At 49.0% G+C, this 21526-nt stretch overlaps 1 protein-coding gene across 2 annotated transcripts in view; it reads right to left on the bottom strand.

Annotated features, from left to right (window-relative positions):
• The window catches only part of LOC119709083 (collagen alpha-1(XXVII) chain-like), a 144007-nt gene that overhangs the window by 38617 nt on the left and 83864 nt on the right, over positions 1–21526 (bottom strand). For both annotated transcript variants that reach the window (XM_038156411.1, XM_038156410.1), the window contains exons 26-34: positions 17623–17676; positions 14813–14866; positions 13984–14037; positions 10845–10898; positions 3454–3507; positions 3051–3095; positions 2889–2933; positions 2623–2676; positions 1848–1901 (exon numbers count right to left, since the gene is read on the bottom strand). In XM_038156411.1, coding sequence (XP_038012339.1) covers positions 1848–1901; positions 2623–2676; positions 2889–2933; positions 3051–3095; positions 3454–3507; positions 10845–10898; positions 13984–14037; positions 14813–14866; positions 17623–17676 — 468 coding nt within the window. The remainder of the gene's footprint in view (positions 1–1847; positions 1902–2622; positions 2677–2888; positions 2934–3050; positions 3096–3453; positions 3508–10844; positions 10899–13983; positions 14038–14812; positions 14867–17622; positions 17677–21526) is intronic.

Genomic DNA, 21526 nt, shown 5'->3' with positions numbered 1-21526 from the left:
AAATGTCTGGGTGTGCTCTTGCTCTTGCTCCCTGCAGCCCCAGCTCTCCATTCCCACTGGTGTGAGCACATCCTCTGCACCAACAGGCTCCTTCTGAAGAGGGGCAAGCTGCCCCACACCTTCCAGCTGAGCCTTTGCCCCCATTCCCAGAGAGGCAGGGGCACGATGGTGCTGCCAGCGAAAGGGAGCTGAGGGCAGCAAGGTGACACTGAGCCCTCCAGCACAAATTTTGGCCAGATTAGCCTTGACATCCATCAGCCAGCTGTCTCTGGCTGTACAGGGCCAGCTAATCTCCAAAGACCAATGCCTGGGCTCAGACCAGAAATCCACAGCCCAGGCCGGACTGGCTGAGAGAGTTTCTCCCTCTCATGTGAGCACAGACTCTGGTGGAGGGGTTTGGCATCCCTCAAAGAGCCAAAAATGAGTGCTTGATCTGGAAAAAGATAGGAATTAAGATAGAAAGGTGGAAGATGTGAGAATGACCTTGCAAACTGTTCTCACTCAGTCCAGCTCCATGTGCAGCCCCTGACAGAGGGGTCACAGTCATTCACTATCTTTAGCACCAAGATCTGTTGGGAGCTTTCATCCTTGTACATTTGCTCCTACCTCTGAGAAGCGTGGGGAATGAGAGTCTGTAAAACAAGCCCAAAGATGGGACAGTAAAGCTTCTCTTTAAAGGATTTGAGTGGTTTATTTACTTATGATATTTGCATTCCAGACAACAATCTCCCTTCTCTTTACAGTTGGGAATAAAGGAAAAAAGAGCACATAGTCAAGGGAGCTACCCAGGGAATAAAGCCAGTTCCTGGCTTGCTGAACGGGATTCAAGCAGAGGAGGGAGCAGGGTGTGTGTTGGGTTTGTGAACAAACTCCCATGTCACGCAATGAGAAAATTCAAGCTCCAATGAAAGCAAAAATCCTGCTTTGGTTTCTCCAGAGGTGCCAGTGCAGAGAAAGGCTCCTGGAAGAGTTACAGATTTGAATGAAGGTCTGTACTTTTTTGGTTGGCAGCATCCAGAGTGGCTCAGGAGCAGCTTTCCAGCTCCCCAGTGTGGTTTACCATGCTGAGAGCTCACTCCATCCAGTCCAGCAGCCATGAGAATGGAAACTTTCATGACTCACACACTTTGCATAGACTGCATTCAAAGCCACCTTCACGTCTGTGCTACAGCTCAGGACCTACAGAAAGGAGCTGTGCAAGGGGCACTGGCACATGTGATAGAAAAGCCAAGACTGTATTATTTTAAGAGTAAAATGAAGCCAAAAGTGCAGGGGAGTTGGGGGAAACCATGAAGGCATTCCCTGCACTCCACTGGGCAGTGTTTGGCAGCTGCTGGTTGGTTTTGGTGTGTTTGTGTCACTGCTTCATGGCAACCACAGCCCAGCAGCACCGTCAGCAGCAAAGGCGTCTCTGAGCTTCCTGCACTGGCTGCCTTGGCCTCTGCTGGGGCTGCCTTGGCCATCTGGGCGGGCTGGCAAACCTGTGTGTGTCAGCAACAGCACCAGGGAAAGACTGGCACTCAGTCTGAATTGTGCTTGTCTTGGCTCCCTGACTCTGCACCTTGGTGCAAAAAGTTGGTCCCTGCCGTGGTCACCTTTGAAATGTACCTTCTGTGGAGAAGATGGGTCTGCCCTTCCACCTGGTGTCTGTGGCCTGTGAGGGAAAGGGTGCTCAAATTTCTGATTTTCGCTATCTGTTTTGGAAGCTGACTGTCAGACTTCAGGGAAATCCTTCCTGCTCGTTCCACACTGCAAGGTGTGGAGGGATGTCCCCCTGCATGTTCACTGCTCCCTCAGTCCTGCACTCCTGATGGAAGGGGAAAGCAAACAGCAAAGGTCAGACCTACCTTATGTCCCATTTCTCCCAAAGGCCCGGGTGGCCCCTGTGGTCCTTGGGGACCCTGCAAAATAGAGACACAGGGCTCTTTTCACACAACTGTTTTCATTTCTGAAGGGCCATCACTTCCATGGTCTGTAAGGTAAAACTCCAGTTCCCTCCCACATCTCAGAGGCGTTCTCACTGTGCAAGATTTGGCTAGTGGGATGGAGAGGCCAGCAGTGGGTGTGCTGAGGCACCTTAACAGGCAAAGAGCTCAGAGGATCATCCTCTTCCTGGCTCCCATCTAAAACAACTGCACTGGCTAATCTGAAAGTGTCTGGTTTACTCTCTCCCTTCAGAGTCCAGCACTGCTGGCCCTCCTTGAGGTCTGTCTTTCCCCAGTGACTCCCCCAAAGCTGTGGGCTCAGTTCTGACACCATCAGCCTCTCTCCTGCTCCTGTTTCCTACTCCACCTACACTCCAGCTCCTCCTGTTACATCTGACCCTGTCCCAGACCCAACCTTGCCCTTCTTTCCTACCTTCCCTTCCAAAACCCACCCCAGGCTGTATCCTACACTCTCCCTGGTAGATCCATGGATCCCTTTGGCTTTCCAGGGTCTGACCTTGTCTTTCCTTATGGCTCCTGGGACTCTAGCCAAGTCTTTCACATCTCTGACCATGCTGGAGTTGGCAAGGACAGAGAAGCTGGGAATGGGGTAAGTGGTGGGACGAGGAAGACAGAGAAAGAAATGAAGTGTCTGTGTAAGGAAAGACAGATGGAGAGAGAGTGATAAGAGACTTGCCGGGTCTCCTGGAGCCCCTTTTGCTCCTGGAGGTCCAGAAGGTCCTTGGATACCCTAGAAAAATTAAAAACACCAGGTCAGCTCCAACCCAGCAGCAATCCTTCACATTTCTCAGCAGAAATGTGCACCTGAAAAGCACTCCAGTGACAGGAGAGGAGAGGTGGCCCTGCAAGTATGAGATAGGGTCCAGATTCTTCCACCTGGACCAGGACTCAAAACTTAAGGACTTGAGGTTATGAAAGGAAGCAGAAGGGATAGACACTTACTGGGAAGCCACGTGCTCCGGTCTCCCCAGTCTCCCCCATCTTGCCCTGTGAACACACAGTTACAGCAATTACCACCTGGGGATGTGCTGACACACCTGTGGTGCTCTGAGGACATGTGGGTGTCCCCAGGGCTGGCAGCTCTGGCTCTCACAGAGGACATACCTGCAGCCCATCTGGGCCCACCCTGCCTGGCTCCCCTGGTCGGCCCTGCAAAACAAAAAGACAAAGACACATCCAGCAGGAGCACAAGCTGTTGGTGATGCTCTTCTGCCCCAGCCCATCTGCTCTTGCATTTTTATGCATCAAATTTCCCTTCAAGTTCCCTGCAGCTTTTGAGAAGCCAAAAACCTGGGATCATGCCCCAAGGAACACCCAACCAGCTGGGAGTGTGGGCAAGGGCCCCGATACTGATGCTGGATAGATTTTACTCTGGTTCTAAGACAGACTCATCCCTGCTGGTTGATCCTCATGGAGCAATTGAACATTCCTGTTCCTGGGGGAGGATGTGACCTTAATCCTGCCCAGAGCACTTCACAACAGAGCTGAGAGCAGCCTTGGCACTCACCTTGACACCTCGTGCCCCTGGCTCGCCCACGGGTCCATCAGGCCCTCTGGCACCCTAGAAGGAGGCAAAAGAGAGGTAAAAATAAGAACACAGAGGATATGGCTCACTGGAAAATCCAGCTGTCACTTTAGCCTTGGCCACCAGGACAGTCCATGAGATCAATCCTGGCTTAGCCAACTTATACCTGCTTGGGTTGAGCACAGCAGCTCAGAGCCCAGGACTAAAAGGATTCTTTCTGTGTTTTGTTGCTTCATTTCTCACCGTTACCAGCACACAGCGCTTTTTATTCCTGTTAAACCAACTACCAGCCACTAACCCAAGCCAGAGGAGAAAAGCAGGCCAGGAACAGCCTTATTTTCAGACAATGGTTACATGACAACAGTTTTGCAATGCACAGGCAAACTTGCAGTTCCAGCCTTACTGACAGCAAACCTTTTCCTTCCTAGAAGCCTTGCTTTTCCAACACCTTTGCCCTTAACCCTTGCCACACCACACTGTCACATGGTCACTGTGGTGGTAGAGAGGTGCACAACCCCCACTGTGCAGAACCTTCACATTGGGTGTGAAAATTCCTTCCAGATTCCTCCCAAAGAGAAAGGTGTATTTGCTGGCAGCTGAACTCCAAGCCTCAGCTACAGCTGAGTGATATTTAAAGATATCACTCAGCTTTAAGGACCAGGCAGGTGCTTGTGCATATGGAGGTGGGGAGGGTCTGGTGCCATGCCGGGCTCTGCTCCTGGATGTGTGAGTGTGAGGTGGCCACAGGGGCCTCAGGAGGTGTGTGGGGCACACACCCTGCTGCAAACGAGCAGGTGTGAGTAGCTAAAATTAAACAAACAGTTCATGGTACAGCTTGGGCGCCACTGAGGAGGGGCATCCTTGCTCTTTTAGAAGGTTCCAATGAGGAGAGCCCTAGGAAGAGGGTAAGGATATGATCAGAGAATCAACAAAAAAAAATGGTTTGGGTTGAAAGGGACTTTAAAGACCATCTATCTTTCAAGAGAAGCTGAACACACAACCCTCTACACCATTTGACCCCTGGAGACCAGGGTGTCACACGGACAGAGAATAAAGAGCCACAGTAAAAGAAAATAAAAGAGTTAAAAAAGGGCATATGAAGAGACTATCAACAGACATCATGTTCATAATCAGTTCATGAGCTCAGTTAGGACTCTTAGGCACTTCTGCAGTATAAATAATAAATAAAAACACAGAGCGGTGCTAGAATGTAGTGGTAAGAGGAATTCTGAGAGCTGGCCAGTGCAGAAAGGGAAAACAGGAGCCAATGTGCTTAATCGGGATGCAAAGCCAGTGCCAAAAGTAATAACAGGGCTAGGGAGCCAGTGTGTTAGAAAAGCAACTCCAGGATGACAGGCAAAGAGAGAGACTCACAAAGAAAAGCAGTGTACAGCAGAAATGTATAGGAACCCCAGCCAAATTATTACAGCAGACAAACATTGTCAATATAAAATAATGCAAAAACTCCTACTGAGCTTGGCAAAGCCCTGTGCTGCTCAGAGGAGCAGAGACTGAATAACCAAGAGCCTGTATTGCACTGCCAGTATGGCACAGCTCTGAAGAATGCTCAGCCTGGCCTCCAGGACAGACAGACAGACAGAGAGCTGTGCCCCAGATGGGGTCCCCACAACCAAAGGGGTGTTTCACAGCTGGGGCTGTGCTGCACAAATGTCACAGCACCTCTCACCAGCCCAACACCCAAGTGCTGTGGCTCATGCTGGCCTCTAGATCAGAGAGCAGTAAAGACCAAAAGTTTTATTAATCCATGTCCCTGTAAACCTCAAAGCACAATGATGAAGACCAGAAGGTCACTTAAAAGCTGGGCTACTGACAGCTCAAGTCAGACAGCTCTGTTACTGGGGGTGTTGGAAGAGCAGGGCCTGGAGGCATCTTGGAGGCTGCCTGGGGTGACTGGGACACCCAGCAAATACCCAGACCTGCACTGGGAAGGGAGGTGGCAGCCTGGGTATGATGTTGGCACTCTGGGAATGCATCCTCAACAACCAAATGCTCATCCTCCCTGGAAAACAAACTGTTCCCCTCTTCTCTGAGCAGCCACTTGGACATTTTGTGTGGTTACATCTTTACTGTGTGAGATGATGTGGTGAGCTGCTAGTGAAGCAGGGGAAGGATTGCAGAAGGCAAGGATTCCTTAGCTCAGGCTCAAAGAGGGAACAGGGATCAGAAGCAAGTGGGACATGGAAATTACAGTGATGATCCAGGTTACAGTTGGGAAGAAAACTGGAATGAGTCAGGCCCCTCCAGACCCATCCTCTGTAGCCTGTCCAGCCCCTTTGCCCGTGCAGGGGCTGCTGTGAGCCTGGTGGAGCTTGTTGGGTGCCATCAGTGATGGCTGTGGCTCTCACCAGGGCTGGCTGGCTGGGGAGGTGTCTATAGTATCCTCATCTCTTCCAGCAGAGCCCTGTCACCAGCATGGCAGGATCTGCCAGGGCAATCTCCCTTCACAGCAGTCACATACCTAATCCCACCACAGCCCATCTCCTTGGCATCTGACCTGAAGAAGGAGAAAGTGGCACTCTATACTCAAATGCATGTGGCAAGCTTCATCTTCTCTGGCCTCCTGGGCTGAAACCTGGGATAAAGGCTTCCCCTAACCCACCCTGACAGGAAAAGCTACATTTAGTCAATTAGTTAAAATTTTAAAACTCTCTTTTACTGACAACACTGGTTCGAGATGAGTGAGTGAGGTCCTGGCAGCTCTCCAGGGAGCATCCCAAAGCCAAGAGCCTCAAGGCTCCTCAAAGGTGCCTTCCCCCTGCAGGCCTGGCAGCCTGGCCTTGCAGGCAGGGCTGAGCACAGCCCCTGGGCTCCCCTTGGGCTCTCAGAGCCCTCTGGGCAGTGCAGGCCAGGACAGCCTTTCTTTGTGCTGAGCCACAGCAAGCAGCGCTGTCAGAAACCCCAGGCCAAACAAGGGGATCCCATAGTGGCTGGAGGTGACAGCTCCCAAAGGCAGGGGAACCCGGCTCCAGGCTTTGCCAGTCCAGGTGAGGCAATAGGGATATATCCTGCTGCTGAAGCAGACAATGCTCCTGCAGAACTGTGTACTCAGCAAGGTGTTTCTGCAGAGCAGCGCTGCTGTTCCTGCTGTACTCAGAGCTCAGACAGTGACCAGCCTCTCAACAGCAGCACGAAGCAGCAGTCAGTAGCTCCTTTCCAGAAACCCAAAGCTCCTTCCTTACCCAGTTATCCAAATATTGATATTTTGCTATCACTGCCTGGCCAAACAAAAAAGCAAGCAGATGCCTTGAGTGAAGCCAAAGGGAGACATCCCTGGCCGTGGATCTGGAAAGAGCTTTTCCTCAAACACTTCTAAGGCTTTCTCAGTCAGCTAGAAAGATCCCTGGAAGCAGAACAATACCCTCCACTTCTCCATGAACAACAACTCAGCTAGGCTTGGAAAGGCAAATATTTTCAGGTTTGCTTAGATAACACCACTTTACAAATCCCTGGCATTTATAAATTCCTGCAGTTGGTGATGCTGGAAGTCATTGGGTCCATGTGGCAGAGGCGGCAATTCCTTCCCTCTGGCATGGAGCAGCAAAGGGCCTGGAGTGCAGGTGTGCTCCCCTTATCTTGCATTTACAGGCTTCACCTGGGCAGCAGCTGAAGCAGGAACTGGGTGAATGAATGGCACAGTGGAAAAGAGAAATGTGCTTTGGGATTTGAAAAGCTCCCCTGTGTCACCTGAGCCAGAACCCAGCAGTGAGAAGATAAAATTCTAGAAATATTGGCAGGCACCTTGGCCAGGAGAATTGAGCAAGGTAAGGCACTTTACAGCAGGATTTCAGGTGCAGCTTTATAATGTGAGTTACAAAATCATGGCTCTGCTTGAATTCAGCCTTTCATAGAGACTACTCCCAGTCTTTTTGATGACATTATCCTTAGGAGACCACAACCACACATTTTCCTGCTGTGAGGAGCAGATTAACAGAAATGTGCTTTGGGATTTATGTGATATAGGGTGAGGGGCTTGCTGGACCAACTGCCTCCTTGATTTGGTTAAATAATTAGGTTTAAGCATGTACATAGCTGTCACTAGCTGGATGTTAAGCACATGTGCAAGTGCTACACTGAGCACAGATGAAGGGAAACAAGCCTGGGCTCACATATCCAAGTTTCTTCTCCTTAGGGAAGACTAGAAAGGAAATAACATTTGAGGAAGATTGTTCAGTATCAGTTTGGTGGAATAAACAAAGACTTGTGAAGGAACAATAGCTCTGTCAGGACTAAAAAGAAGGTTACAATTTCTAAAAAGCTTTTCTTTTTAAAATATACATTTCTTGACACTATAAAAGCTATCACAATATAAATGCAGACCCCAAAAAGTCTCCATTGTTCTTTACAATCAAAACCACATTTGCTATTTACGTTTCCTTTAAAAACAGAATAACTTTAATGAAGCATCCACAAACAGAGCTCATGGAATCCACAAACATCTGGCAGGGGCTGCATTCATGTTTCCACTCTGAGTTGAATTACATCCCTTCTGTAAGCTGGGATAGACAGAGGGTAATGGCTGAAATTGCAGTTGGGGGATCATTTCCCCATCCTGAGTAAAGCAAGAGCCGGAATCACAGGAGCAAGTAAGCAAACGTAGGATGCTGTGTGCCTGGAATATCTTCTGAGAGTATGAAGAGAAGGAAAATGTGAATGAGAGAGAGTCAAACCAGAAATCCTCCAGGCAGGAGATCTGCTGCTTCTTACAATACTGACTTCCCTACATCAGATCCTCTGAAATCTGTAGAATTTCACAGCAAAGCCCAGGTTTGTCCTTCCTGCTGGGGATCTTAGAAGTGCATCCCTCTGCCTCACAAATTCTGCATGGATGAAATCACAGTGCTCAAACAACACCAGATCTCCACCACTGCACAGGCCAGCAATGGGAGCTGAGAGCAGGAGCACCAGCAGCAGATCCAGAGGCTCAGTCCTTGCTGGCAGAGCTTTAGGCAGAGTTTTACCCCTCTCCAATACTGGTGTCCTTAGGGCAAGACCAATTCCTTAATGCTCCCTTTTCCCAGGCACCTCCTTTCTGCCTCAATGCTCTGCACATCCTGAGGTGACTCTTTGCAGGCACTGCAGCCTGTCAGGATACAGCCACTGCTGCATTCCTGGTTTGCAGGGCTGGGATGCACTTTGAAGTCTGGCTCCCTCTGTGGAGGCATGTCCAGAGGGAGTGAGTGGCACAGGACCTGCTGGACTGAACATCTGGAGAGGAAATGCAAAGCCAGGCCATGCAGCTGAAGGTCTCTACTGTATGATGTGCCCTTCTGAGGAGGGACAGTGCTGGTGGCAGCTGACGTTCCACAGGATTTCTCTGGAGGGTTTGACACCCTCTCTCTGGATCCAGCTACAGCCAAAGGCAAATCCCTGATGTCCCAGGCAACCTTCTGTCTTGGGAGCTGAATCCAGCTGTCCTGGTGGGCTGAGGGCTTGAGGCCAGCATGGGTGTAAGAAGCTGGAGAAGGTTTATGTGAGGGAATCTTGGAGAACCCAAGAGCCAGACACTGCAGCTGTCTGTGAATGCCTGCTGAAAGGAGAAGCTCGGCGCCAGGGATGGGGATAGATCCCTGGCTGGCAGCTGGGAGGAGGCAGTTCCTGGACGCCTCTGTCACTGCAAACATTAAAGGCACTGGCAAAAGCACCTGATCCCCTGAGAGGAGCCATCTCTCCCAGAGCCCTCACATTCGCAGCCTGGATCCATCAGAAGGTGTTTCCCGTTCAACCTTGGGCTGCAGTTTCACCTTGGGATATTTTCCACCATCCATCCAGAGCCTGCCATGAAGGAACACCTCCAGTTTCTCATCCAACATGCTCATGAATGTCCCAGACAGCCCAGTTAATCCCTGCTGGGCAGCACAGAGGAACCACACTCCCCAGCAGCCCCTTTGCAAGTGGACCTGGGGAGTGAACTCCATGGGCCTTCCCACCAAGGAGCACAGAGGAATGGGAGCTTTTTCCCAGTCACAAGTTAAAAGATGAACCCTGATAAACATCTGCCAAGCTTGGATGCTACTGGCATCCTTCTAGATGTGATTTTAAAGTTTAGAGCAGTTCCAGGGTACATAACTCCGTGGTTACAAAGCTTCCTAGTTGGTTATTCCATTTTCTTTTGCTGGTCCAGCTATTTGAAGAAAACATTCACTCTGGCATAGGGAAACACAAAATTGTTGGCTGTCCTGAATCCCCCAAGCAGAAGTTGCAGGAGAAGCAGAGAGTGGGAGTAGGTAAAATGTACCGTTTACTCCAGTGTATGCCTTTGAAAATGAAACACGGAAACAGATCCTTGGAGGGAGAAATGCAAAATATGTTGTTGTTGGGGCCTTCAGCAGAACTCATGTGTGCTTGCTATTAATACTTTGTAAAGCAGCTGGACAGGGAAAAACAATCCAAAGCAGGGATGCTCCTGCAATAAATATCCCATTGGAGAAGAAAGATTGAAGAGCTCAGTGGGACGGGGGCTGGATGTCACAGGCAGGAAAACAAGCAGCTTTGGCAGGTCTAGAGGTCATTGTCCTGTCAGCTGTCACCCAGACAGAGCGGGGAGAGCCACACAAGAACTGACTTCGAGTGTCTGTGAGCTCTTTGTGGAGGGAAATGTGAACTCACAGCACTGTCGGTGGTGCCAGGCAGTGGCACCCAGCACGAGGCTGGGGCTGCTCTTGCCAGGCAGGGTGAGGAGTCACCTGTGCTCACAGGGTGGTACTGCGAGGTACACATCAAATCAGGGCTGCAAAAATCCTTAGAAAGGCACAGGACATGTTTATAATTTGATCTACTGACAATGCAAAGCACACCTTCCTCACATGCCTGTGGAGCCCTGCTGGGAGGTGTCACTCCCGGACTGGAGGGGAACACATGGGTAGAACAGCCCAGTTCTAGTTCTGTCAGCCTTGTCTCTTAATTCTATGTCATAACATAACATTTCCTCCTTCATCTGCCACTGGTTATATCACAACACTGCATATCTCAGCTTTTTTTTTTCTCCCACAGCAACAAAGGCACCTTTTCTGCTTTTCTACCTGCACCCTTTCCCACAATTTCAGACAACTAAATCATCATCATCCTCACCAGAAGCATCCATAAACTGTGCTTTGACATGGCAGGTAGTTGGAAAAGACAGGCTGGACCACTTCCATGACAACCTCTACTCTGGGCACCCCTCTGCCCTTACACATCCTTCGCACACACTTCCCTGCTAAGATTTGTTCCAAGGACCTTTATGTGCAGCAGAAACGTGTCTGTGGAGGTGCTGCCCAACTTCTGCTCATCTTCACACCCCCAGACTAAACCAGCAGATAATTTTTCCAGTGTCTGGCAGAGGAGAGGGATGAAAGCTCACGGACAGTGCTTACCCTGCGGCCTTTCACGCCTCGGATCCCTGGCGCACCCCGGGCTCCTGCTGGACCCTGCAAGGGGAAAAGGACACAAAATGAGGAAGGCAGCAGCTTTGGTAGGACCCTACATTCCTCTGTGATCTGCAGGGGCCTCAGATGCAGACCCTTGACCAGCAGATTGGTTCATTAAACACTTGCTAAAAACATCACCATTTTCACTTGTCTATAAATGGCCTTTTTTTTTTTTTTTTTTTAAGTCACAGATTCTTTGGATTGTGAACATTTAGGCCAAAGATCCTGGCTGAGGTTTGTATGCTTAATGACCTGCAGGCTGTTATCTGTGTCAGTGGTGTGATGTGAAGAGAAGTTGAACATCCAGAATCCTCTCAATCTATTAAAAGCAGCTGTTTCTCAGCATCTGTTCAAAAATAATAATAACCAGGATCTGGTTTTTAGATGTCCAAATACAAAATCAGACACCTCATCTTGGGTATCCAAGTTTGATCTTTTCAGCCAATTACTGACTTTAAGTAACTATTGCCCTGTTAATGCTGCATAAATATTGATACTGGCAGATAGATACTAATTTAATGTGGACTGTTGGTGTTGTGGATGATCCTGTTCTTCTTACAATTACAGAAGGATTTCAGGTTTTCTTTTAATCTGGATTTGTACACCCATGATTCATCAATATGCATACAGAAAATGCAGAAAGCCAGTTTTTTTCCCTGCTAGAATACTTATCAGAGTAAAAAAAAAAAAAGGATATATTTATTTAACAGTACTTAGTTCTGTATCACAGCTTTAAAACCTGATATTTAAAGCTAGTGCCTTTCTGCTGTCAGAAAAGAAAACCTCAAAATGACACATTCACTCCTTGCTCTCTCAAACATTCCACATCAAATTTGGCTGTTTACAGGTTAATAGCTTTTACCAGCTGTCAGCCCTGCAAATTCCACCACAGATCAGAACAGAATTGGACTGTCATCTTCCTACTGCTCCTATAACTGCCATTTATTAGGATTTTGCTTTTGTGCATGGCATGTAAGCTCAGGATACAAATGCTGAGCTGTTCTCACTCAGTGTGGAAGAGTCAGTTGACTGTAACTGTATTTGTGATCACAGTACATCTCAGTTTTGGTAGTGAGGACAGTGGTGGCTGGCACAGGCAGTGGATGTGTCAGATGCCTGTTTTATAGAGATTTTTATGATAACCATGTACTGAAATGAAATCCTTAGCTGGTATTTGGAATCTCCTCTGGAAGTCTCAGCCTATTCCAAGTAGCTTATGAAAGTACAAGGGCAGAAACATTCATTGGAATGGCAAATGTTGAGGGACTAGCTAGATACCCTGCTGGGATTCCAATGAACTGTTTAGGAGAAGACAAGTGACCTTTAATATTCCTATATCTACACATTATTTCCAAAACTGTATATAAACAGAAAAGATGCACCATAATGGTGAGTAAAAAGAGGAAAAAGGAATTCACAAGCCTCAGGAAGCTGAAACCAAGGGCAAAGTTTCCTACCATTGACTTTGTTCCCCATTTCCAGTCATCTTTTGTTGAATTAATCAGCCATTACTGCTAAGGCTCATTCAAAGATTTTAACAGTTTAGGACAAACAACAACTGCATGCCTCAGGTCTGGCTTGAAAGGCAAATAAGGAATGTTTGGTGGAAAAACAGCTGGAGTTAATGAGTGGGGATTTGATATTAGGAGATTATTTGATTTACTGGCTCTGTGGGGAAGTTTGGCTTATTGAATTATGACTTTTTAAAATGCAGTTGTGGAGCAAACATTTTGCTTGGAAGAACTTGTTATTTGCCTGCAGGAGAAGAGGGAACTGAAGGAAGCAGAAGGACCTGGGGAGAGCCTCAGCTCCCAGAGCTTTGCTGAGAGGTTTTGGTATCTGCACCTGGATCTGATGCCTCAGCTCTTTCTATTGTTATGCCCCAGTGAAGACAGACAAAATTTGGCTTCACTTGAAGGTACATTTAGTGGTGCTCAGGGCTGGAGCTCTCTGCCACAGCACAGAAACTGCCTCGGCCACGGGTGCTCCTCCTGGAGCAGGAGGGAGCCCAGTGCCCCAGCTGTCCCCAAATCATGTAGCAGCTAACAAAGCGAAGTTGTTAAAAATGAGACATCTACAGATATGCAGCTGCCTCTAGGCTTCTGTCAACAGCAAGTGCTGCCACGAGGAGCCACAGAGCAGCTCACTGCTGGGGGCTGTGGGTGGCATCGTGCTGCTTTTATTGTAAGGACCTGGCTGGTGCCACGCTGCTGCTCTCCAGGCAGAGATGGGTCATCCTGAGGTGCTGCTTGAGCTCAGATTTTCTCTTTTCCTCACCTCCACTCACTCGTTACTGCACAGTCTGTGCCCAGGCAGCAGCTGCCTGCAGCCAGTGCACCCAGAGCATCCTCGAGCTCCTGGCACTGGCACAGCTGACCCTGACTTGGAGGCCACACCTTTGGCACTTCCTGGGCATTTCACTGCTGTGATCTTCCTCCCAGTTACCAGCACCGTGGGAATTCACACACTGAGCAAAATCCATTCCTTGCACCCACCCAGAGCTGCCTTTTTGTTGGCTCCAGCAGCACTTGTGCTGCTGGGAGAGCCCGAACTACATCTAAAGAACATCTGTGGGAAACTGGAGCCAGGCTAAAATCTGCCTCCATGGTGATTGCATGCTCCAGCCACAGCTGCAGTGTGCCAGACGAGCCTGTCCAGATGGAGAGTCTGTCTGGGGGAGCTGCTCTGCTGCTCCTCTCATGCCAGCAGGGGCTTTGACCACGCAGGATGGTCACGCTGCATGCCGTGGTCACTGCGATAAATGACCATGATAAATCACTGTGATACATCACTATATCACATATCACCACAGTGCCAACCATTCCCAGCCCAGAACACCTTGAACTAGGGAGCTTGTGTCCTGCCAAAAGGGTGAGGCTGGATTGTGAGTTTGGCATCCCTCCTTAGGAGTACAAAATTTTGAATTAAGCACCGTGCTTTTTTTGTGTCTCTTTCCATGTTGCTCCCACCCGTGTCCCATATCTCTTGTTTGTATCAAACTCAAATAAACTGGAATACAGTTGCTTGACTTAGCTCATGCATGCCCAGGATGGGGTGTTACAAGATGATGAAGGCCTTTACTTACTGTTGGTCCAGGGATCCCAGGAAAACCAACTCCTCCTGGCATCCCAGGGTGCCCCTAAAAGGGAAGGCAGAAGAACATGCATGCTGTGAATGTCCACAATCTGCACAGACCTTCTTCCTCCCAGTGGGAAGACAGGAAAAATGGCATTGCTGGCTGCTGGCAAGGTCAGGCAGATCTGATATTTGTCAGGGTAAAATTGCTCAGGGTCAGGAGGAAATGGCCAGGCTGTCACTAGCCCAGCTCCAACCCGGCCAGCGATATCAGCAGCAAGATTTTCTGAACAGCCCAGAAGTGAATGGGCTGAATTAATATGAAAATATATCTTTGGGTCTTGTACTATGGTAGACAGGAAACAAGTGTCAGAGCAAGACAAGATCCAGCTGAGATCCCCACTCTTAAATTCCTAAACATAGTTCCCAGACAGGCAGAGCACAGCAAGGCACAGTGACTGTGCTGTCCAAGCATTTCCAGTTGCCCTGGTCAGTTTGGACAGATCCTGGTTGGTGGGCACTGTCTGTTCCAGAGCCAGAATGCTTGGGTACAGGCAGTCCTTCAGCTCCTGGCTGTCTCCACTCGACACAGCAGACCCTCAGCTGATGGAGCCACAGAACATACCTGAAACCCCAGTGAAGTGAAAACTGCTGGACTCAGCTGCTGGGAAGAGGCTACACCTCAATATCCACTCAAATGCCCATTCCCATCCCCACGGACAGGGGAAGAAATTGCAGCTGTTGTCATGAAACTAAAAGACAGGAGAAGCTGCACCCTTGGCTAGGACAGAGACAGAGAGGTGGCAGCAAGAGTGAGAGAATGCAGACTTACTCCTTACCATCGACCCCTTGACTCCTGGAGGGCCTGGGGGTCCCACTGGGCCACGGTCACCCTAGGAGAGAGACATAGGGAAGAGTGATCTAGAGCAATGAAACAACTAAAAAAAAATCCACAAATTCATGTCTATGCCATCAGCTTTCTACCAGAAATGCTTCCAGTATTACTCTCTTCCCATCCATCTCATCAGAGTAATGGAAGAATTGCAGGAATTAACTAATCCTCCACATCCCAAGAGAGGGGACTTTACTCTTGCCATCAAAAGCACCAAGGTATGAAGGAAACAGGCCCATCACCTTCAATTCCAAATGGTGCTAGGACTAAACCCAAGGAAATCTCCAGCCCCTCCCACCCAAGGCATGACATGCCTGTTCTGCAGTATCACAATCCCTACATGTGCTGGCATTTTGAGAGCCATGGGTTTGAAGTTTGTTGTCACCAGGCCCTGCTGAGAGCAGGGAATCAAGCTGGAAAAAAACCAGAGATGCTGCCTGGTACTTTCAGAAGAGACTGTGGGCATTTTGGGGGCACTCTTTGTCCTGTGGCTCATAATGAGACCACAGAGCCAGCAACAATGACCTGGAGGTCTGATTTATGAGGGGCTCGGAGCTGGATGACTCCCCGGCCCACCCTAAAGACAGGATCCCTTCTAAAATAAGCAGTTAAGAACTTAATGTACCAAAACATCACTTATTCATTGCAAAAGTCTTCCTTATCCCCTCCTGCAGACCATCCCACTTTCCATGAACATGTCTTTGACCCAAAGGTAGGAGACAAGAGGGTCAAGACCCACCAGCACCACCACAACCTGCTGATGTGAGGTGACATGAAGGTGTGGCTTCAGTGATGGGACATCTACAGCTCCTTTGGGAGATGGTGGCAGTTCCCACACAACTGCCTGCAGTCTCCCTCCAGCCCCAGGGGTGCACTGGGAATTAGGTGTGTTGGGTTTGTATGCTCAGGGGGATGAGGAAGGAGGATTTAGCAAATGCTGCCAATTAGTTTACGCCCAAAATCTGACCTACCTTCCAACAGCAAAAAGTGTAAGGGGAAATATTTTCTGGGCTCTAAGGAGCTTATTAAAAACAAACCCCAGAGTTTGTGTTGTCACCAGTTGGCCCTTGTAAACCAATGTACGGATTTTTTTCTCCCTGAATGGATGGATTTTATTAAGTGTGTATTAACTGTATTGTTCTCTTTGATAGTCTTTGGATTCTACTGGCTTCAGTCTTAACTTTTGCAGCTCTCAGGATGGAGATTGCTGACTCAGCTATGTCTAATGAAAGCATATTTCCCACTTCATTTAGCTCACAAGAGCGTAGTAAGCTGTAGGATACTATGCCAACTGGAGGCCTGGTTGAGGTTTTGATTTGATGATAGCTATTTCTGTCATCCCTAAATTTGTCCTGGTAGAGAAGCCTGATGGAAATCCCAGCTGTGCTGAGGATTTCCAAAGGACAGCCTGGGCTTGCCTTGACACAGATGTAACATCATCACATTACAGAGCTGATCTGGAAGTTGAGGATACTTCATGTGGTCAAGGCTTTGGCATGGAAGGCTCAGGGACAAATGTAAACTTAATGGAATGGAGGAAAAGATCTTCCTGTGTCTCCTGCGTGGCAAACACCTTATTCTTCATTCAGTTCAGGGCTGCAGCTGCCAATGAGACAGCTCACTCAGGCACCAATTTTCTGTGTAACCACCCTGGACACATCCCTCTTTATTCTTCTGTTTTCCTTCTCTAAAACACAGCCCACATCATGTCAGTCTTTTTAGCTCTTGTGAGCCTTGACAGCTTGGACTGAGACTGATTCTGCTACTGCCCCACCGGGGCCCACAGGATAGAAAGGCCTTTCCAAAGACTGCTGTGGACAGACAATAAAATGGATCTGCAGCAAACACAGTATAACTGTCACAGAGTCTTTACATCATTACCCAGAGGACAGGGCTTGAAGCAATAAAAGTGAGAAAGAGAGCACTGATGTGTGGAATGCATCGTTTTATGCTCCTCGCTATCTTTACGGCTGCACTGTGAATAATTAAACCACCAGTGAAAACCAGCAGCGTGCGAGTGAGATACAATGAGTGACACAGATGATTTGTCTTTGGGAGCTGCCTCTGAATAAAAGTTTACACTCTAATAGAAAACAAATTAACGTCCTTTTACATTTTTATGTGAAATAAAGCTCTTTTTATTCCCCTGGAAGAGGTTTGTGTCTGTAGTGTACACAAGAGGGCACCAGCCCTGAATGTGCCCAAAGCAACCAGGGGCAGCCAGATGGGATGGTCCTCACCAGATAAAAAGGGAAATATTTGGAGCAGCCTTTGCTCAGATGGATGGCTGCACTCTTGTATACCTGAGAAATTGCTGAGACCTCCTGTTCAATGCAGGCTCAGCCCTGGTCCTGCGTGACCCCCCTGGCAACCCAGAGGACACCTCTGCAGTAATCTGTAACCTCAATCCCATGGACTCCTCCCATGACCAGCAAACAGGGCCGATGGATCCCTCATTCCCATAAAAACCAGAGCTGACTGTTAAATACAAACTGCCTGGCACATTATGAATGAGGAAAGTTAATATTTCAAAGAATATTTGACAGCATCTCCCTGGAGGACAGCGCATGTTAATTCTTGAATGAGAAGTGGATGATTTTGGCCTGGTCCTAGTCTAGCTCAGACACCCTGGACGTGCTTCATTCCCAGCTGGGTGTTGCACTCACATCACAAATTAAATCTCCACAACCCTTCTGCCTCCCCAGCCTCCCTATCCTGCAAAAATTACAACAACAATTTCATTGCAAGCAATCCTACCTTTTCTCCTGCTATTCCAGGCTCCCCCACCGGACCAATGAAACCCATTAGACCCTGAGGAAAGAGAAGAGCACAGCTAATTTTCAGTTTTTATTTGCTGAGAAAGTAAACAGTTCCTTTGGTCCACCTTGCTGGCTGCAATAGCCCAGCATCCCTCGTATAATGCTCAGTAATTCCTACTGGCTACCAGAGCGGATGGAGTTGCTCCCGGCCATGGGAATGTCTAACTCCACAGCTGGTTCTGCTTTAGGGGCCAGCTGGAACAGCAGCACGAGGATCTGCAAGAACCACAACACACAGCACAGTGGACGAGTGAAGGAAGGAAGGCTGAGTCCACAGCGTGGCTTTGTTCTGTGAGCTTTCCCCAAAACAGCTTCCCCAGGAGCTCCTGGGTTGCACAGAGACAGAGACTTACCATCATTTTAGCAGCTGGGTAGGCTTCTTCTGGGTTAATCCAAGCTGCCTCAGCCCTTTGTGCAGACTAATTTTGCCCTGGATAGTGTTGTGCTGGTGGGATGCCAGTAGGAAATAAAGGTTCCTGCAGCCAGAGAGGCCAGCAGGGCAGTGGATCTCGCACACTACTCAGAAACCATCTTGGAACAAACCCCCAGTCTAAGCTCAGGGTTTAACAATGTTCAGGATAACGAAGAGGCAAACAGAACTGCTTTTAATTAGGAAGATGGAAACAGATGCAATCTCAAGAGAAGATTCCTGAGAATTAAGATAAAGCAAGCTCCCTACCACCTCCAGTGGTTTCTGGCTCTGGAGATGCAAGGGACTGTCCCCTCTGCCACTGCAGGCAGATGTCTCCTCTGTGCCATGATGGAAATACCAATTAGCCATGGGATGACAGCTACAAACAGAAAAGCTCCACTATCCTCTAGGGGTGTCACCAACCTTTCTGAAGTGATCTTTGCTTTGAAATGGCCTTTGTGTCAGAAGCTGAGGCAGTCCTGGAGCACAAGATTGTCATCGTGGCCAGGCTGCACACACCAGACACCCGTGGCAAGCAGAGCTGGACTCAGCACAGGCTGCCCAGTGCAGGAGTCAACTGGAGAGCAGAAAACTCTGCAACATCTGCCTATGCAAGGTTGCCACTGGGTGGCATTGCTGAAGGCTGCTGGATCAATTGTCCTTTCAATTAGACAGAAGTGCAGGTACACAACTGCATCCAGTTTCTGAATTTTTCCAGTAGCCCAAGGCCACGAAGAAGGCAAATGTTATGGCAGAGAATGGCAAAGCAATGAGATGCAACAGGGAAATGCATTGCTAGGCAAAAATAGACAAAAAAGGAAGAAAGAATACATCTCTTGTTCATTTCCAATTTCTTGGAAAACCACAGAACTCATTTTCTCTCTCCTGGGAATATGGCCTTTAAGAAATTTCTGGCTCCTTAGGGCGGTTCCTGCAGAAGAGGGATCCCTGCTCTGCAGAAAGTGTTGGCCCCATTCAGAACAAGACTGTTTCAAACTCCCTTCCAAGGGTTCCTGCATATCCAAGCTCAGGCTTGAAGGCCAATCTTCAGACCCCCTCTCCGTGGCAGCATCCACCCTAAAAAGCCTCTCAGGAAGCTGGGTCCTGAAGCCAGGCGTACTGGTGATGCTTCCCAAGCTGGCCTGCTGGTGCTTTGCAGGGGGGTTTGCAGGGATCAGAGCACACCAAGAGCCCCCAACACCCTCCTGAGATCCCCCTTGCTGTCACAGATGTGCTGCTTGTTATGGCAGCTTGTGCAGAAAGCTGCTGGCATGGCCAACACTGGTCCTGCTGCACAGCTGGGATGGAAGGGGAGCACAGCCAACATTTCAGCCCAAACCCAGGGAAAATTCTGCCTGTGCTGGTGCACTGTGGTACTGCACAGGGGAAGATGTCACTGCTTCCCACGTGAGAGGAGCATCCCATGGTGTGAACGTGAGATGCAGAGCTGGGGCCTTGTAGTTTCCAGCACAGTAGCTCTGCAGTGCTTGCAGCCAGCACTGTCTGCTCTGGGCTAAATTAACCGACATTGCTGTGTCTGCAAGCAGACACAAATCGAGATAGATATGTCTACGCCAAATAAATCTCAGTAATTTATCAGGAGTATAAGAAAAAACAGGGGAAGATTGGGTAATGATGTTCTTCACTGGCCAAAATGGGATAGACACTAAAGGCAAGGAGATTTAGGTTTTAAGACAGAAAGATTTAGGTTTTAAGAACCAGAAGAGCTGCCAATGGCAAATATTTAATCAAAGCAGACACGAATTGTGGTTATTACACTAAAATGGCTGTGGCACAACATATTTTTCTCAGGTTCCCAGGGTTGAAAAGAGGGCCTGCATCAAACAGGGCTCTGGGCAGTGTGTGTAATGATGCACGTGAAGTCCCAGCAGCAGTGGCTGCCCGGATAAAGGCCCACACTATACAGGAAAGAATGTAAAACATTTATATTAGACAGGAGTTCAGCATGTCGCTCATGATTCAGTCTGCTGTATTCCCCAGCCAAGGGCATGGCGGAAAAGGGATGGAGATTGTTAAAAAGTTGCTGGGGGCTTGTGGAGGGGGCAAGGAAAGGAGGGGGGACTGGTGGGTTGTAATTCCTAACTCCTGTCTCGCTTTCCCCATTTATTGTCCAGCCCTGTCATAATTAAGCCCCCCCTCTTGGCTCCATCAACAGAGAGCAAGTCAGCACTGAAGCCTTGCATAAATCAGAGCCCATTTGAGAGGAACAGCGTGAGCAGGGTCTCCCAGGGACGGGCCCGCTGGTCGCTCCCAGCGGGAACCGATCGCGGCCTTTCTGTGTTACTGGTTCGCTAGAACTCAAAACAAAACAAACCAGGGACAAAGGATGGGAGGGAGTAAATGTACAATCCTCCCATTCAGATGAAAGAAAGGGAAAGTAAAACAGTAAATATCGCAGTTTAAAGGAGGACGCTCTGACCCGCAAAGAACAGCCATGTGCTTTAACCCTCTGTGCACCGGGCTCAGCCCGGCCCTGGTGCTGTGTTGGGCTTCCACCATCCTGGGGAGTGAGGGAAGGGAAGGTGGAGATGTGCAAAGAGGCTCTGAACACCACAGTGCCTGAAAATCCCTGACCGAGATGTCTGGAGATCAGAGACGCCCTGGAGGAGAAGGTGAAGGGTTGGAAAGGAGCAGTGCTACCATGTGGGAAACACCAGTGCAGTTCCCTGCTCTGTTCTTGGTGACCCTCTTGACCTTGGCCAAGACAATCAGGACGTCCCCACCTGTAACCTGACTTTACAGCCCCTCTTCTTTGGAAGGGGAAAGACATGAAGGAGATGGTGCCATTGTCCTTTGACAAATTATCTTAGAATACTTATATTGAGACAACAAATTTTGACCTTAAAGGATAAGAGAAGGGCCTTGGCTGCCCTTCCCAGCACAGAGCGATGGGTACGTGGCTGACCCTGACACAGCCCCGTGAGTGAGCAGGGCTGTCACTTCTTGTCCAGGGGAAGGGACTCAAACAGCTGCTCCTGCTATGACAGGACATCCCAATCCCAGTGAGGACATAAGGCAGTTGAAGCCTCTTTCAGCTGGCACAACTCTTCACTGGGATTTTCTAGTGCCAAGCAGGGGGTCCCCGGGGTGGCAGCACCTTCCTGCCTGCTGCAGGCTGTTGCTACTCCCACAGGGCTCTCTGACCTTCAATATGGACATTTTGGTGACATTCTCCTGCTGTGCGTTCCCAGCTCAGGGACAGGAAGGCTGGTGCTTTCCCTGGCCAGAGGCCTCATATTCCTCTTCATATCCTTCTGACTCCATCTACAGGCAAGGAAGGGTTAACCCAGACATTTCCAGGGTACTGGGGCGCCTGGCAGCTGGAATCCTTCCAGCACATGGAGACAACAAGCATCTCATGAATGATCTTCCCGAGCCTGTGTCCTTGCAATGGAAAAACAATGCATCA

Source organism: Motacilla alba, chromosome 17, assembly GCF_015832195.1.
Source record: "Motacilla alba alba isolate MOTALB_02 chromosome 17, Motacilla_alba_V1.0_pri, whole genome shotgun sequence".
NCBI classification, from domain to species: Eukaryota; Metazoa; Chordata; class Aves; order Passeriformes; family Motacillidae; genus Motacilla; species Motacilla alba.
The sequence above is the reverse complement of the archived record's forward strand: the minus strand, read 5'-3'. Positions and strand labels throughout refer to the sequence as shown.